The 18,440-nt window shown below is 43.6% G+C and overlaps 1 protein-coding gene across 7 annotated transcripts in view; it reads right to left on the bottom strand.

Moving 5' to 3' along the window:
* fam184b (family with sequence similarity 184 member B) overlaps positions 1-18,440 on the bottom strand; it is a 33,512-nt gene that overhangs the window by 8,818 nt on the left and 6,254 nt on the right. For 2 of the 7 annotated variants that reach the window (XM_005456891.4, XM_005456894.4), the window contains exons 2-15: positions 15,785-15,985; positions 13,025-13,699; positions 12,278-12,413; positions 11,780-11,931; positions 11,140-11,685; positions 9,939-10,046; positions 9,548-9,846; positions 8,630-8,780; positions 6,407-6,526; positions 6,046-6,178; positions 5,598-5,728; positions 5,335-5,450; positions 1,442-1,798; positions 1,195-1,321 (exon numbers count right to left, since the gene is read on the bottom strand). In XM_005456891.4, coding sequence (XP_005456948.2) covers positions 1,195-1,321; positions 1,442-1,798; positions 5,335-5,450; positions 5,598-5,728; positions 6,046-6,178; positions 6,407-6,526; positions 8,630-8,780; positions 9,548-9,846; positions 9,939-10,046; positions 11,140-11,685; positions 11,780-11,931; positions 12,278-12,413; positions 13,025-13,699; positions 15,785-15,985 — 3,252 coding nt within the window. The remainder of the gene's footprint in view (positions 1-1,194; positions 1,322-1,441; positions 1,799-5,334; positions 5,451-5,597; positions 5,729-6,045; positions 6,179-6,406; positions 6,527-8,629; positions 8,781-9,547; positions 9,847-9,938; positions 10,047-11,139; positions 11,686-11,779; positions 11,932-12,277; positions 12,414-13,024; positions 13,700-15,784; positions 15,986-18,440) is intronic. The other 5 variants (XM_005456893.4, XM_019359892.2, XM_005456892.4 and 2 more) reach the window with 4 other exon arrangements.

Raw genomic sequence — 18,440 nt, forward strand, 5'->3', positions numbered from 1 at the left:
TTTATACAGGAAATGAATTCTTTTTACTGTAAAAGTGGTTAAATTACTAAATATTGTAATAAATGAAAATAAAAAGGTACAAAATAAAGCAGAGTTTTACTTATATAATTTCATAATGAAAGCTCTGAATCTGGGTGTGACACTGCACAGCGTGTTCCTCTACATGTCTGAAGAAACTGAATGTGTTTGATCATCCCAAATCGGATATTTTCAGATGTATGCAAACTCATTCCCATCCTTTCGCAACAAACCACCAAAACTGATCACAGATACTTCATTTTTTGTCTGATGTCGTCTGTTTTTTCTGGCACCATTTGGGTTTAGGGTGGCAACCCTAGAATTGTCAAATAATCGGTATATATTGGTTCAGTTTGTGCTCTTGCTGATACAAAGACTTTTTCTGTTGAACAGAAAGCAAACCAAACCACCAACCCAGCTAACCCTGCTGAGAGATGTAATTAACCACTTACAGCTGGAAAAGGGAAAATTGGGACTTATTCTTTGGGATATCACAACCCTTTATTGACAACTTTAACAAACCCAAGGCATGGAAAATCTGTCTGTATTATGTTCTTTAACATCCTTTTTCTCCTACTGTTGTTGTTGTTTGATCTTCTGTAATATCTATGCTCATATCATCAGTAAAGAAAGCTGAAAAACCAAAAAACCTAAACTAAATCTGACTATCTCGATGCAATTAGGGAATACAGCCCTAAAGACTGAGGCACGATGGACGGAAATTTTAGATATGAAGTTTTTTGATGAATGGATTCATATACTTTTTAACAGTTCTTGTCAGGGTTTGTTGGAACAGTCAGACTGTGCTGAAATCAACAACATATCATGTGCGACTGTATCAGGTATACTCACTGTTTTACATTAAAAAAGTTGACGTGGTCCAAGTAAAATCTATCTATAAGTATTTTTGCAGTGAAGCATGGCTAACATATCCAGACTACAGGGATGCACTGCTGCAGAAGCCCTGATGCTAACCATAGAAAACTATACTTACTATGCAATATCTGCCACAGATAAATATAAGTAGATAAAAAACAAGTCGAAGCATTGAAAAAAAAGTGTTCCTGTTTAAATAACAGGATCATAAATCACCCCACTCGGTCATTTTTGGATCTTTGAGGGTTAAAAAAGTCATATTTTTTGCGTTACAGTGATCGTCTTTGCGTGTGCTCTCACCACTAATCGTTTGATGAGCTGGTCTCTCTCCGTCAGCCTCTCCTGGAGTCTCCCCAGCTGCAGGTCGTCACATCGAGGCTCCCTCCGCCTGCAGCGCTCCTCCCGCTCTCGCAGCCTGCAGTTAAATCATATACAGAAACACACACCTTTCTCACATACCTGCACACCTTTTCACCCCGATACCATGCACCCCCAACCCCTCCACCCCTCTGGGTGTCTTATCTCCTCGGGTCTCTCCTCTACTCACTCGTTCTCCAAGGCCACGATTCGCGCCTGCAGGTGACTCTGCGCGTTGCTGTATTCGGACACCAAACTCTGCATCTCCCTCTTGTGCTCCCTCCTGATCTCCTCCACCTCCTCTCGCCTCTTCTCCTCCTCCCGCTCCTTTCTCTTTTCCTCGTCCAGCTCCTCCTCTTTGATGTCGTCCTCTTTTCTCTCGTCCCAGTGCTTCTGCGACTCCTCGAGTTTCTCCATTTCCACTCTCAGCTTCTCCACCTCCTCCTTCAGACGTTGTGCTTCTTCTTCCAGCTGGGCGTCCCTCTTCTTCCTTATTTCTGCGCTTTCCTCTTCTTTCTCTTCTGCCTCTGAATTCTTCTGCACTGAGCTAAGAAGGACACAGCAGAGGAAAAACAATGGCATATGTGGCATCTTTAATACAAAATAAGAGGTGTTTGCTGGTTAAATACCTTTAAACCTTCTTAAAAAGAAGACGTACACTATACCTCTGCACTATTTTGCCATATACTACAGTACATTTTCAGTAGCCAAATAACTGCATAACTATAGTCTAATACAATCCATTTGCATCAGCTAACTAAACTTTGAGTGATGTCCTGTAAAGACAGATGTGTCTCCAGTAACAGATGTTGCTTAGATAGTTTTGCCAAGCTTAGCTTCACAACTGATATCTGGAGCTATGAAGTGTGTCCAAACAAATGTATTATTCAGAGCTTAGCTGTTGAAGCGAGGGGAAAGACAGCATCAGATTGGTATCAGTGGATACTCATGGTTGTGATGTCAGTGTCAGAGTATTTACCCGAGTGGTTAGGGTGCATACAACGTGCCCTGAACACCAAATTCTCAGGTTTATCCAGACCAAAGGTGTCAGTTTTTCTTTTCTGTCTAGATAGTTTGAGATAGTTTGTGCAGAGGAGTGATAGAGAATATTTTGGAAAAAAGATGGAGCTGTCAACAGGAGGAAGACCTCAGAGAAGATTTGTGGATGTAGTGAAGGGTTGGTGTCACAGATGAGGATGCTAGTGATAGGGTGAGATGGAGACAGATGATCAACTGCGGCAACCCCAAAAGGGAGTAGCCGAAAGGAGAAGAAGAATAAGAAGAGGACCAAAGTAAGTAAAGGGATATCCACACAGGAAGTTACCAGTGACAATCCAAGACCACAGAAAGCCTGTGATGTTCAGCAACTTCAGGAATAATGAACAAAATAACTGGGGATGCAAACTGGGTGGGTCCTGAGTTAAACTTTTCTCAAAATCTTTGATTAACGTATGACAGAGTAGTAAATACATTAGAGAGTTACCTAGGCAACCAAGCATCAGCTACAAAGCGATGTGTGAGGAGTGAAACGTTTCCTGTGTGGATAACCCTTAAGATATGTACTGGTCAGAGTCTGAAAGAGGGACTTCTCTTTTTTTAATAACTGTAAAGTTCTGTTTGTTAAATTACAGGACAAAGCCTGAGTGATGAGCTGCTGGTTCATTTCTCAAATTTATGTCTTAGAAAGTGGTTAAGCCGAGGGAGCAGTGCTGACAGATTTCTTTAATAACATGGAAAAACTCAGAGGTGCTGTTTAAATTGCACTCATTTTTCTTGAGACATCCCAGGCTTTTCATCATCACTTTTATAAAAGGATGGCTCATTAAATGTGAATGTATTTAAAATGCATTTACACTAAAGGAAAGGGGAAAAGATTTGGAGGTCTTCCTTGGGCAACATTTTCTTTAATGGACCAGCCCGCTTAAGATTAAACCAGCTGTATGCAGCCAACAAACTAAAATGGGTTTGACACCGCTTGTCTAGATCATGTGCTGGATGTCATGGCAGATGGCTGCCCCTCCCTGAGCCTGATTCTGGTTCTGCTGGAGATTTCTTCCTGTTTAAAGGGAGTTTTTCCTTCCCACTGTCGCCAAGTGCTTGCTCACAGGTTGTCGTCTAATTTGGGTTTTTTCTCTGTTTTACTGTAGGGGCCTTCCTGCTTTTCACCCCTCAATTTCATTGTGGTGAATGGGAAAGTGAGGCCTTGCGAAACAAACACTGAAACATTCGAGGCAACTCTGTCTGAACTGAAGTTTGGAAACAATCTGACACCACTTTCCACAGCAGCAGCTACATCCTAGTTTTGCTATCATATATTGTGAAATAATGTCACAGGAAAGCTACATATTACACCAGACTCTCAATAATTATGATCAATAACTATGATCACCATGTGTTTTGGAGAAATCCGCAAACAATCGAAAAAAATAAAAAACTGGGATGACTGACGACAGCGAGCTGTGACGCTAAAGAAGTGTTTTAGCAAATATTAATGTAACCCTGTTGTTTTGACACACGTGAGGCTGGTTCAGCTGCTTATTAATTCAGTGTGGTGCACGAAAAAACATGTTATAAGATAAAACAGTAAAAAAGTCTGCTGTGCTTCTCGTGGCAGCCACACAGGAGATACTTGTGGGAGACGCTTCGTCCACAGTGGAATGAAGTGTTAAACAATGTAACTCACGATGCTTACAGAAGATGAACATTATTGTTACACTATCACATGAATAATGTTATTATTTAACTCTTTTGTTACGATTTATAGTAACAAATATTTTTTACTTCTTCCATGTCAAATTTTGCTGCACTGCATAATATGTGTATGACAGTGTCAGTAAAGAATAGTCTATTCTATACTATAAGAGAAAATAAAGTAACAATGTTCATTTCTTTAATAAATCCTCTCCAGCCTTGGAAAAAACATCCATCCTCACAGCACCCTGGCTGCAGGTGTACATAGGTATTTCTTTTGCCAAGATATAAAGGTGTGGCTAAACAACACATGTGGCTTTGGAGCAAATGCAGCACCAAGTCTTTTTGGGTCTCAGTTTGCTGTGGTCATGTGACATGGGTGTTTAGAAACATTTGTAAGACTGATGGGTTTTTGGGTTGTTTTTTTTTTTATTTTGACTTTATTCTGTCTTCTTCGTCCTCTTCCTCTGCAGCTGTCACAGGTTTGGGTTCGGGTATGAGACTTCATTTCCAACATCCTGGTCTGTGTTCAGAGCTCAAAGGAAAAGTTTAGCAAACTTCCTCCAAACTTAGATGAGATGACGGGTAAATGCAAAGCTCCGGGGAGGAGCTTTGGCTGGCTTAACATAGAGACTGTGAGAAGCTGGGAACAGCTAGTGCAGTTAAAAATATACAAGCTCACCAGTTTGTTCGCTCTTGGTGTTATTTCCCTCCCTGCCTCTGTCATCGTGTTTGGTTTTAGTCTTCTTGTCTTTTAGTTATTTTCTCTTTTACTTTGAACATTAGTTTTCTCAAGCAATTTGTTGCAGTTTTGCTTCATTTTTCTTTTTTTTTCCTTTCTTTTTTGCCCTCCTTTGTTACTGTTTGCCCGCCCTCATTAGCTCCGTGTCTGGATCGAACCGCAGTCTTATCCTCAGTCAGCCCTCTGTGTGTGTGTGTGTTTGTGTGTGTTTGTGTGTGTCTTGTCTGTTGTGTTTTGGTATTCGTTCACCCTCAGTTCCTACCTGCTTGTTAACACAGTAATCATCTTTTTTAAATAAAGTTTGTTTGATTTTTGTTCCATTTGCTCAGTTTTTTAATCTGCATTTGGGTCCATGTCTGATTCTGGCACAATTAACACATTTGAGTTACTTTAGCTGCCATGTTTTTGCTTGGTTCGCTAAGCTAAGTCATTCATGAGTTCTTACTTTACGTTGCTGCTTCCAGTGTGGCATTCACTGCAAATTCATTTAGTTCTCACTTTGGTCCCAGTTGCAAAACAATTCCATCAAACTATTTAAACTGACAAGAAAATAGGTGGAAAGTATTTTTGTGAATGCCAAACATTCATAGTTTCTCTGTAAAATCGATGGCTTTCGCCTTGACTGATGGACTCAGTGTTACCATCCATACCTTTCCTTTAACTGCTTCTTCAGTGCTGCGTTTTCTCTCTGCAGCTCCAGCATGGCGCAGCGACTCTCATCCAGCTGTCGCTCAAACACCTGGTACTGGTTCTGCTGCTTCAGGTCCTTCACACACACACACACACACACACACACACACACACACGAATAAAGTAGACAACAGAAGTCAACTTGCTGGAGTTACAGGCAATGAATCACAGGTATTGAGGCCGAGAGGTGTGTGTTTGTGCGCACACGGTGTGGGTGATTTACCTGTTGCAGAGCCATCATTTGTGTGTGCGCCTGTAGTTGAGCCTGTAGGTCTTCTATCTGCTGCATGTGTCTCTGGGTCATCTGTCTGCTCCACTCCGTGTGCTGCTGGGTCAGCTCTGCTCGCTGCTTATCTACACACACACACACACACACACACACACACACACACACACACAAAACCACATACAGAAAACAAAATCAATGGGCCCCACTGTTACAGGTACCCTTCTGCTGTTGCCATGGTGAAGTGTATCCATGGCAATGGCAACTTCACTGTTGAATTTATAATCTCAATGCAATGTGTATATCGTTGTGCATGTGTGTGTGTGTGCTTGCTTATTTTGCTCATGCAGCTGTGTACATGTTATCCAGAGTGTGTTAATGCCTGCATGTGCTTATGCTTATGCTAATGCGTATTCACGTGTGTGTGTGTGTGTGTGTGTGTTACCCAGCTCCAGGTGGTGCATTGTCTGAAGTCTGTTCCTCTCAGACAGCAGCTCTTCTTTTGCCCGTCTCTCTAACGCCTGCAGCGCCATGGCATGACTGTGTCTCTCTTCGGCTAGCGACTGCGTTTGGGGCTCCTCCAACAAATGAACACACATTTTTTTTTTATAACCACAGCTGCAATTTTTCTTAAGCTCACAAAAACCCATTGTTGCAATAAACGCGCGCACACACTCACAGACCAACATAATGTTGCCTATTCACTGCGGCACTTTCATCAAAGCTGCTAAATTATTCATCACAGAGAAAATCTATGAACGAGCGCACGTAGGATTTTTAAAAATGACTGTGCATCATGTGCGTACCTGCAGCAGCTCCCTCAGTTTCTTGTTTATCTCCTTTGTGTCTTGGACCTCCTTCCTCAACCTGTCAATTTCAGGATTCACGTGGCAATCATCTCCCTGGCCTGCCTTCTTTTTCTCTGCCTGCATTGGTGACAAATTGGGAGCAAAGGATTTTTAAGGCTCTCCGTGCTGTCAAAGTAATCCTGAGATAATGAGTCTGCAGCAAGAATTAAATGGAGATGCCACTTTTGTTTTAGAATGTGCACACTCAAACAGAATAAATAAGCAGGCTTATGGAACAAATTAGAGGAGCCCTCCAACAATTTACCATCACACGCCCCAAAAAGTTGAATGGATTACATGAAACATCCCGACTTTAACTTTCTAGAGCGCATCCAGAGCTGTTGTTTCCTACGCTTAAAATACAATAAGAGAGACTCCTTTTGCCTCGTAAACACCCACATCTTTTAAAGTCCTCATTCAAGTTTGAAATGCAGGATTTCTGCCATACAGAAAGCTACAAGACAAAGCAAAGGTGTGATGGACACAAAGTCAGGGTCATGTTCCCAGACTTGGCAATGATTAGAGTTTACACAACTGTTTTTAGAGGCTACAAAGCACTTAACACAGCTAATAAACTGACCTGGATATGTATCAGGTAAATTTGTATTATGTACATTTGACCTTTAGCATGTGTGTGACTTTTTACCCAGGCCATCTAACCTCTTCTGGAAGCCAACAACTCCAACATACCCCTTGTGCCAAGGGAAGAGAAGCATGGCCTCTGCTCAGCAAAGGGCTGGTGTTCAGGTTTACCCTGATGCATCCATCTGAGTGAGTGTGTGTGTGAGAGACAGTTAAAAAGCACTTAAAGGCACAGAAGAATAATGTGACCTGGAGTAAAAATTGCTTTGAGCGCTCCATTAGAGTAAATAAATACCAATGCGTGTACCAACCATCGCTTGGATTATGTGTCACATTTATTAAAGCAGGAAAATTTACAAATGCCTCCTAGGAGGGAGATGAAGATGGGCCTGGGAAACAAAGTCAAATTTCCTAAAAACATTGCAGAGACCACTCTGGAACCTGGAAGGACTGGATGGGCCAGTGATAGGAAAAAGGGGGAAATACGAACTGGTGAAGAAGGGTCGTTGACGAGGGGTCAAATGGGAGATTAACAGCAGAATCGCTTTGCAAAGCCTACAGCTTCTGGGTTATCACGTAAAAAGAAAAGCCATCAACAGAGTGTGAGCAGCAGTGAAGAAGTCCTCAAATGACTTCAGATCACTACAGACAAGCCAGGACTAATACCTCATGGATACAGGCTCAGAGATCAGGATGTAAAAGACCCAAAACAACCGATGACCCTACTGAGGATGCAAGTGATGCTTTTCTCCATCATTTAGGATGGAAAGCTGAATATTTTTTTGGGTCATTGGTCTGTCAAAACAAGATGATGACATCATCTTTGCCTCAGGAGGGGAAAAAAAAATATTCAACTCAACTATGAACATTGCAGCAGTTCCATTAAGAGTTAGTCTAGGGGTCAAACTGATTTAACTCATGCGCAACATTCAGCCCAATTTTAACCCAAGAGGGCTCGACCACTAAAATCATTACATAACAATAACCTAAAAGAAAAGTCATGAAAATTACACCATCCATATTTAAAAAAACAGAGATTTTCAAAGGGGAAAATGTGTATGTATGTTTCAACAGCATGTCTCCCTTTGTCTCAGTTTGCTGTCATTACAAAGAAACCAATTCATCATCAATCGAACAAACGCGTCAGCACGCCTCTTCAGCCAAGCTGGTGTGGCAGGTCGTGGGTTTTCAGCAAGAGGTGCAAAGCTGACGATGATTCAGACCTCTGGCTCAGATGAAACGAACAGTTTGGACAGCCACTCCCATGATCTCCAGCTTCCATAACGGCGCTTCCAGTGGCTGAAATCCCACCTTATTTATTTTAACGCTGGATCTCACGACTGCTCTGAGAACATGAGTCACGCTGCTCTTTTGCAGTGAATGAACCTTAATTGCACGGCTCTGTTTTTAAATAAATACGCCTGATTCAAGATATCAGCTACGCTGCCAACCCGCCTGATTATTTTTCATCTGTTCAGGCAAAATTTGAATAATGAAGCCAAAGCAGAATGGCAAAACAGCCTGATTACGTTTCTAAAGAGACAATCAGGGCCAAGCATCACAAATGGGTTTCTATAATTCGATTTGCAGAGGGCTCACCTGCGACTCTAGCTCGGTGAGCTGACCCTGCAGCTCAGAGATCTGAGCCTGCAGCTCCTCCTCCCGGCTCTGCCATCTCTGCTCGCTCTCGGCGACGGCGGCGTTCATCTCTATCCTGAACTCTGCTCTGAGACGATCCTCGCACTCCGCCCTGGAGGCATACATCAGAACAAAGAGTGAGACACAGCTAACCTACATGCAAAATGACTTTTTAAAATTTCTTCTGGTTATATGCCGTCTAACATTGCAAAGCAGTTCCTATTTATTTTTTGCAGCAAACATGCAGAGGAGCATCCAATTCCATAAAGTACATAAATATAAAATCTGAGTTTTATATTAATGCATTGCCATATTAAGATAATAAGATAACCTGTTATATGTTCAGCTGACAGGTTGGGTTTTAATGGGTGTATTTGAATGAGGGAAAAAAGAGGACATGTACTGAAGGGGGAACTGCGTGTAAACTGATAGTTTCGAGTGATCAAACACATTTAAAATAAATGCAGAGGGCTGGTTTTTGTTTGCACATATGCTCTAATTACTGTCGGCACATGGTGAAAAACAGGCTAATAAAATACGTCTGTCGGGGAGGGCAGACTAATTGGTGATATTGATTTAATTTTCATTAATGTGCCGACACCGTTTACCGGCTCACACAGAATTTTTTCTGCTGCTACATCTAATTTCTTGGCGTGCGTTTGTTCTGTTACAACACGTTCCAAGTCAATAAAGTTTATTCAAACTCGACTGCAGCAAGAGAGAAAAAAATATGCCATGAGCTTCAGTTGGAGTGATTTCCTTCCTGACTTTGATGTTACCCAAAGATCATTTAGCTGAGCGGCGGCAGGAGGCTGATTACAAGCAGACTTTGTAATGGAAGCCTGAGCAGGTCTGGCAGGTCTGTGTTTGATCTGCTACCTGATCCGGTCTTCCGTGTGCTTCTGGTTTTGCTCTAGAAGATTCCTCTCCGTGTTCATACGACTCTGCTCCAGGACTTTCTCCTCCAGCCGATGCTTGTCAGCTTTCAGGGATGCGATCTCTCTCTGGTGCCTGTCCCGCTGCCTCTCAGCCTCGTCCTGAATGCGAGCCAGTCGACTCCGAGCCTGATGGAGCTCTTCCTCCAGACGGGAGCACTGCGTTCCACACGAGGATGGAGCATCGGGGGTCGCCTTGTCTTTCTTGTCTTTATGGTGGATCAGTGACTCCAACCTACAGATCTGAGATCACAAGAACATATCTCTTTCTCTTCACATGTCACAGGAACTACAGCTGATGTTTTACTCTCAGTTAGCGTAACCTGACTTCTAACCTCACTGGTGGCATCTTTCAGTTTCGTCCTCAGCTCCTCTCTTTCTTTCTCCATCCTGCTGCGTAGCTCCTCAGCAGCTCTCCTCTCCTCTTCCAAACGCACGCACACCTTCATAAAAACATTCATCCTCATCAAAACTATTATAACATTAGCAAAGAATCTCCTTTTTAACACTCGACCCTACCCTTCTGTCATCTTCTTACAAGTGAGCCTAATTAATAATTAGTAATAATGAAGTGAACATGATAAGAGGGCTCAAAGGGTAGGCAATTATATGATAAAATCTTTAAATTTCTACATTTACTGGGAGCAAAAAATGTCTATTAAATTTCTCTTTTGGTTCAATCTGGGGGTGAGAACTCTCCCTACGGGGGGTCACAAGAGAATTAACTGGATCAAAGGAAAGCGTTTTTGCTACACAAACATAATCGTTCACAGATTTTTTCCCATAATCCCTTTCTTTCAAATCACTCTGAAAATATTCAGGTTAAAAAAAGAGGAAACTGCTGACAAGCGATGCAGGCTTTCGCTTTATTTTCAAGTTTCACAAGCCCAAAATATTTAAAAGCTCTGTTTTAATCAGGCAGCACCCCTGCTGAGGCTCGACTGTGCAAAAGAGAGTCGACTCAGGCGCTGCGTTTCTGTGAACTTCAGTAACCTGGTTACTGTCGACGCTCCTCGGTGGCCCGACCCACGCAAACTTTTTCTCAGGTTCGTGGATTAGACGGGTGAACTTTTGCCTCGACCCTCATGGCTTACGGTACGTGTTTGACTGCAGGCAGGGAGATTTTTACTGTGTGTTGGCAACGGTTTGTGCTCATATCAAAAATAATTACATCCAAAGTGTGACTGAAGCTAAAAATAATGAAGCCTGTGTTTTTCGGCTTCCACAGCAGGCCGTTTTTAAATTTGAGATGCAAGCAGTGCACATTATAAAGAATCTGTGTCTGGTCCTAACACAGAGCCAGCCTCCTCTTACTTCTTACAGCATCATCTCACTGGGTTCCAGTGCAAAATCACTAATGCTCATTTATGATATATAGCCTCAGTTTTTAAATATAGTAGCCAAACAGGTCAGGTCACTAAGTGGTATCAAAAATGCAGCTTCTTTCTCCGGTTTTCCCCTCTAACCTGATTTCTCCTGTTATGATCACTGTGGCAGATGTCTGTTAAAGTTAAATGTGTGCAGACACATGCTGACCTCTTGGTTGGTTTTCTTCTCGGAGCTCAGAGCTTCTTGGACGCCGTTTAATTCAGCCGCGTGTCTCCTCATCACCTCCTCTATCGCCTTCCGCACCTGCTCCTTCAGTCGCTTCCTGTCCTCCTCGGCCTTCTCCGCCAGCCTCTTCTTCTCCTCCTCCAGCTTCAGCTGCACGCCGGCTCTCTCCACCTCGACCTGTTCGATGTTCTTGTCGAGCTGGGAACGAATGCGGACCCTCTCCACTTCCAGCTCTTTGCGCAGGCGGTCCACCTCTTCCTCCTTCTCTCTCCTCACGCGATCCTTGACCTCTTCCAGCTGTCTGTGGTGCGCTTCCTTTTCCTCGTCTCTTTCTCGCCGTATTCGGTTCCTTTCCTTCTCGAACTGATCCCTCTCCTGCTCCCGCTCCCTCCGCAGGCTCTCTCGTTCTTTTTGGATCTCCTTCTGCAGTTTGTCCCGCTCGTCGTCCGCGTGCTTCTGAATGCGACGCAGCTCTTCTGTCTGGGCTCTCACCATCTCTGAGCGCAAACTGGACAGTGCTTCAGCGTGCTATAAACACACAACACAGCACACTCATTCATGCTGTGCTTATATTTTTGTCCACGTTGCAATTTTACCATATGTGCATGTGTGTGTGTGCTACCTGGCGTATCTGCCTGGCGTGGTCGCTGTTGCGGCCGCTGCTCTGCAGCTCCAGCTCTCTGTTCCTGCTCTGCAGACGGCTCACCTGGCTCCTCAGCTCCTCCATTTCAGCGCACACACACACCTCGCAGCCTCCTCGATTCAGCAGCTCCTCTAACACACAAAATAATTGATTGATCGTCTATAGCAGAAGCAGAATGGATCATCTGACCAGTTCTGACTGAGGAAGGGTCTGAATTAAAACCCATTCCTGTGCAATAAATAAAACTCAGAGTTTTGTGCTGACGGGGTGAGATGCCAGTTTGATGAAACTGTTTGCCTTTGAGCAGGAATGAATAATTTGTTACATTTCTCTACATATTATGGCAGCGTGAGCGGAAAACTTAATTAACGGCGTGTTTGAATGAGGAATGGGGACGTGCACCCGGCACAGCTTCAGTTTTTTCAAGCTCGCTCCGAGCAGGGCAGGTAAGATTGACAGGTGCGAGAGGCAGACTACCTGCTCTGCTCTGCAGCTCGTCTTCCTGCAGCAGCAGACGCTCCTTAGCTACAGCGAGCTCCTCTTCAGCCCGCTTGGCCACGCCCTCGGCCTCGGACACACGCCTGCGATCCAGCTCCAGCTCCTCCTCCAGGTCCTGCAGGGGAGGGATAAAGGCCAGGAAGGAGTTTAGCATGAGGGCAATTAAGGTCAGGCGATGCAGAATAGTACTGCGGGTTGACAAGAGGCCACGAGGGAATAGAAAAGGAAAAAAAAGAGAAAGACGAGAAAGAGAGAGAGGCTGACAGCAAATTTGACACAGACGAGGGAGGAGGGAGTGAACACAATCAGACAAACAGAAAAAAAATGAGGGATGAAATGTGGTGAGTCAGGGAGCTGTCTTGCCCAGCTGCAAGCCTTTAATGGTCTGCTGTGAGGACTTACTGCATGTCAGCTCCATGCCAGCTCTCACAGGGCTTCTTAATGCTCATGCGTGAGGTGGTGCAGCGAATCTATCCTGCTCCAACTACTCATTAGCAGCTAGTTGGCAGTGGGAATAACATTCAGGGAAGGCAGCTTGTGGTTAGACAAGCAAGATGCCTCCCCCACCCCCACTCACCCTCCACCCCCCAGTTCTGCTTCTACTTCACTCCCTTCTTTCCCATCAACACTATTAGCTGGGCGCATCAGAGACAGGAAGCTGCAACATTTCAATTTCCCTTCCCAGCGCTGGATTATGCACGCAGGGACGAGAGAAAAGGCGCGTACCTGTATTCGCTCTTGCAGCTTCACTGTGTTTCTCTTGCTCTCGGCTAGCCTCTCCAGGTGACTCTCCACCTCTGCCTCGGCCCTCTTCACCCTCTCCCGCAGAGCGCTGTGCATCCCTTTCTTCTCCTCCTCTTCCCTCTCCTCCCACCTCTGCCGCTCTTCCCTCCACTCCGCCTCTATCTTCTTCCTCATTTCCTCTCTCTCCTCGTTTAGATCGTTCACCTTTCGCTCCCATTGCTCCCGCTCCTCTTTCACGGCTCGCCTCTTCTCCTCCTCCGCTCGATCCCTCTCCTCCTTTAGTGCCTTTAGCTCCTCCAGGAGGGCTTTAATCCTTTCCTCGCACTGCTCCATTTTCCTCTCCTCCTCCTCCTTCTTCTTTTCCTCCTCATCTTCTCTTTGCCTATCCTCCTCCTTCCTGTTTTTCTCCTCATCAACGACTGTTTTCTGGAGCTCCTCGCATTTGTCATCTAGTTGCTGGATCTGCTCCTCAGCATTCTCCAGTTCTTTGCTCAGTCTCAGGTTTTCCTCCTGGGCAACACTGATCTGGGCCTTGGCCTCCTGGAGGTTTTCCTGCGCAGCCTGGAGCTTTTCCTCAAACTCTTTTCTCAGCTCCGCTTCCGTTTCACGCTCCCTCTCCTCCGCCTGGATGCGGAAGAACTCAAAGTCCGCCTGCACCTGGAGCCACAGAGGACGAGAGAATAACTCAGTGACCACCTTCCCTAAAAAGCGCCTAATTTTTCTCCAACAACACTCGGAAAACCCTTTCACACTTTGTTCCGTGCTACAATGATACTTATGCAATAACAAATGCATGCTTGTTCAAAGGTGTTTCACTGTGCTGAGATCTGGGAACTGTACAGACGGCTGGAGCGAACAGTGTGGACACAGACTATACAAAACATTTGTAAAAGGCCAGACTGGCCAATTAGTGGTAACGCTGTGACATTCACACAATACTCAGTATGTGGCAAAACATCATTACCAGCCTGCAATGTCGAGCTCAGGCAACTCAGAGCCGCAAACAACTTCTTCAAAAGTCACAAAACCAGAAATCAGAAAGAAGCCTCAACATGCAGCAAGCTGCAAAAATTATAACCCAAGGGGGGAGACACTGTGTGGGTTTCCTTGACATAGCTCCATATTAGTTATATTAGCTATACTTTTCTTGCAAAATAAGCCTCATTTGAACCCAAAGATTTGCTGTTTTTGGGCATTTATGGAACCCTTATTCTTAATATTTAGATCTGCAGGAATGTGTGTTGACACTGTTCAATACTGTGATAACAAATAAACAAATACTATATGCTTATTAGCTTATTATTCTTTTCCAGAGGTGAATTTCAGGAAATGTTCTGTAACATTGTAATATTTATGCAAAAACAAACGTGCACTGCAACTATTCAGCTCACTCAGCAGCCACTTTGTTAGGTGCACCCAAAGAGTACCGCGAAAATATCCCAAACAACATTACACCATCAGCAGCCTGAACTGCTTATACACGGCAGGATGGAGCCATGCTTTCATGTTTTTGATGCCAAATTCTGACACTATCATCTACATGTCACGGCAGAAATCGAGACATCAGATCAGGCAACATTTTTCTAATCTTCTGTTGTGCAGTTTTGGGGAGCTCATGCAAACCATAGCCTCAGCTTCCTGTTCTTAGCTGACAGTAGTTCCACCTAATGTGGTCTTCTGTTGCCGTCGTCCATTGTGTGTGTTCAGATGCTCTTCTGCATACCACCTTCTTAACAAGGGGATATTTAATAAGTTACTGTTGCCCTTCTATCAGCTTGCAGCAGTCCTGCCATTCATTTCTGACCACTGACATCATAAATGAGGCATTTTAACTTCACCTCAATGAATATTTTCTGTTTTTCGGCCTATTTTGTGTAAGAGGCTTAGAGGTGGTTGTGTGGAAGATCTCAGCAGCACTAGTCTGATTTAAAAAGTGCCAAAACAAGATAATACTATGAAATTAAAGATGTTAGAGACATATTTTATTAGCATAAGTGTTTTATTATAGATGTTATGTCATTTATGCTCATAGGTACCTGTGAGAGATATCACAGTTTTTTTGACACACTCACATTCTCATGGTTTTTGCACCAGTGGCGCTACAACACTCGTCTGCTGTAAAGGTGATAAGGCTTTCTTTTATTGGCGCATTAATCCTGTTCCAGGTTGTTTGATGTGTGACACTTATCATTGTCTGTAGCCTGTTTCACTTAAAAACACATCCCTGCGGTTCATACGTTGAAAGCCTGTCTATGTGAGTCTGGTAGGTTTGTACAGGTGTTTTCTTGTATCAGACCCACGCTGATCTACCTGCTTTGACTCGAGAAAATGACAGTACGAAATGAAAAAACATGACAGATGCCAGACATACCAGACAGATAACAAGGAAAAACATTTCAAAATAAAAGTATTAGGTCCCCGTGTGCATTTTTTATGTATTTAGTTGTTAAGACGCTTTTTTGTTCCCCCCCCACGGACTCGATAGGAAAGTCATGTGGGTATTTATGATTCATGTTGATGTTTTATTGTGGTGCACAGCATATAAATTATGAAGACTGGGTAAAGTAACGGGCTTTCTGAGCGAGGCTGGCTGCCGTAGGTCATGTTAGGGCCAGGTTTGATTTGCTGCCCTCACTGGGAGGTTAGACATTAAATTACAGAGACACAACAAGTCCTTCAGCAACTCATCTGATGATCAGCGTACCCCCACCCCGACCCCCAACCCCATAAACAAGGACTCACACATGCACGCACCTGGGCCCCGACTCGCTGCTGCTCATCCAGAGATTCCTGCAGCTCCAGGAGGCGTGTCCTCAGGGCTGACCCCTCCCCTTCGTGGCACGTCTCCATCAGGATCCGGTGCAGCTCGTCGTGGTGGGCGTTGCTCAACGCCTGCAGGGCCGCCTCCTGCTCCTCATTCTTCATGTTCAGAGAATAAATCACCTGGAGCATCAGCGACAAGCGGGCAAGGATTTAAGAGCTGTGCACATTTAAGCCTTCAAGACACAAACACTAAAAAACAGAGAGATATTTATCTATGCAGCAGCGATTTTTGGTTTGCTTGTTTGTGTCTCCTTGCCTCCCTGCATTATTTTTCCACTCAACTGTTGTGTATATAAGGTGGAGGAAGAAGGGCATCTTCTAAAAAGTGATGTGAAAAATATTTTTTTTAAATATTCCGTTGTTTTGTTTTGTCTCACTGTATTTTTTCCTCTATTGCTTAAATGTGCGAGCCATCGTTAAATAAGCATTTTGACTATGGATTATAAAAAAACATTCACTGAAGCACATGTCCATTAAAAGCAGCAGCTTATCCTCTCTTTTAGGGATACATGACAATTTATCTTTGCAGATAAATGCAAACAAATCACCACTCATGGATGTTTTTAATGTTAATGCATAATGCTCATCACCGTGTGTTGAGTTCATGCTTCAACTTGCCATGTCTTTGACTCCCTTAGTCTTGGAAAGTTAATACCAGACTTCTTTGTGATTATTTTGAAGTGTCTTTTTTTCACTTGGTGAATGGTGCTTGAAAAATCCACATTTTTACCCACTTTACAGATACGTGATATTAGACCACTTACCTCCATAAATAAACCACCAAGTCTAATATTTTTTGACTTTCTTGGTTAACTCCCTTTTTTTTTAATCCACCAAAATCTGATGACTTAGAACATTAGAGGTCAGAATCCATCAAGCAACGCAGCAGAGATCCCAAAGGTCAAGAGACTGAAAAAAAGCCCTTTTGTGTAGCACTTTTATTATTTTTGCAACCAAATGCAGAATATTTGAAACCTGAATGGTGAGTCATTGTTGAGTAATATTGACTGAATAATGAATTTCCACAACTTGATATGAAAAGATTAAAAATGACCTTGGCCACCTTGTTAAAAATATGCACGTATTTAGAGTAAAACTGGTAGATATATTCAATATTTTATGGGAGTTTTCAGCCTCATATGAGCAGACCTGGTTACATCCTTATGGCAGCTTTATGCTGACAAATATTACAGTAATACAGTGTTTTATCATATATATCCTGTTACAGTGATAGAGTCACATATTAAACAGGGGCAGTAATGAGGGCAGGATGTGTACAAACAATCACCTGTGAGCTAAAAGCTAATGTTTCAGTCTGCTTTCAGAAACTATTTCTTCTCTTGGATCTCATCAACATGATGCAGCACCACTGTGATGCCTCACAGCTGGGTTTGAGTCCTCTGACCAGCTAGGACCTTTCTGTGCATGTTCTCTTGCTCCCAGACTCCAAAGACATGCATGTTAATTTCTAATATAGTGTCATGGCTGTAGCCTGCCTCTCATTCTATGACAGCTATAAGAAATGTAAGAATATAAGAAAATTGATGGATGGAAAGTTTTAATAATGTCAGAGGGAGAATATAGCCTGATCATCTTGGGCACACAAGGTTGCACAAACCTTCTGTTTGTGAAAGACAGCCAATCAAAAGAGAGTTGGCTTAAAGAGAGAGGAGCTCAAACTGGCTGCACCAAAAACCAGCTAAAAAAATAACAATTTTGTACTGTGAATTATGTAAATGTACCATAGAGGAGACCAAAACTAAAACTATAGAAAAGATGGGAAGGGGAGACAGATCTCCAGCCTTTGCTAACACAAAGAGCCAGACAGCTATTCACACCTAGATTTGCTAATTAACCTAAACATGCATGTCTTTGGACTTTTGGAGGAAGCTGGAGCGCTCAGAGAGAACATGCCAACTCCTCACAGAAAGCCCAGGGGATTCAACCCCAGGACCTCCTTGCTGTAAGGCAACAGTGCTCTCCACCAGTCGAGATAATACTAGACTTTAAATAGCAACACTGACAAACTGTGTATCTGAGTACACTCAGTGATGCCTGTCAGCATGTATGGAACCTCCCTTCAACCTCTCCATATAGAGCGCTACTAACCTATGAAATACGGCCTGTTTCTCCCCGCTATTCACTTTACCCCCTGCGCCATGTCATCATCTCCTCCTGGTGACCCTGACGTCTCACTTACCCACTCGCAGAGGTGTGTGTGTGTTTGTGTGGACACACACGCATGTGCGTACTGTATCCGGGAGACACATGGGCTCATATTTTACTCAGACGCCTCTCTGTCTGCAGCTGGTACAGGCCTGCCGGACATTCCCTGTGTCTCTCTCTCTGCCCAATGTGTGAGTGTGTGTGTGCATGTCATTAATCCTCTCTCACACACATTTACATTACCTCGACACTGTCAGTCTCCAGTAATCTGTTACGTATTTATTGTAAAGCAGGTTTTGGTATTGATGTCAAATTTGAGATTTCTCTAATTCCTGTCCATCAAACGCTGGTGGAGTATGTCACACCGGCTATTCAATCACATCACGATGTGCAAACTTTAGCAAACAAT

Source organism: Oreochromis niloticus, linkage group LG6 (assembly GCF_001858045.2).
Source record: "Oreochromis niloticus isolate F11D_XX linkage group LG6, O_niloticus_UMD_NMBU, whole genome shotgun sequence".
NCBI classification, from domain to species: Eukaryota; Metazoa; Chordata; class Actinopteri; order Cichliformes; family Cichlidae; genus Oreochromis; species Oreochromis niloticus.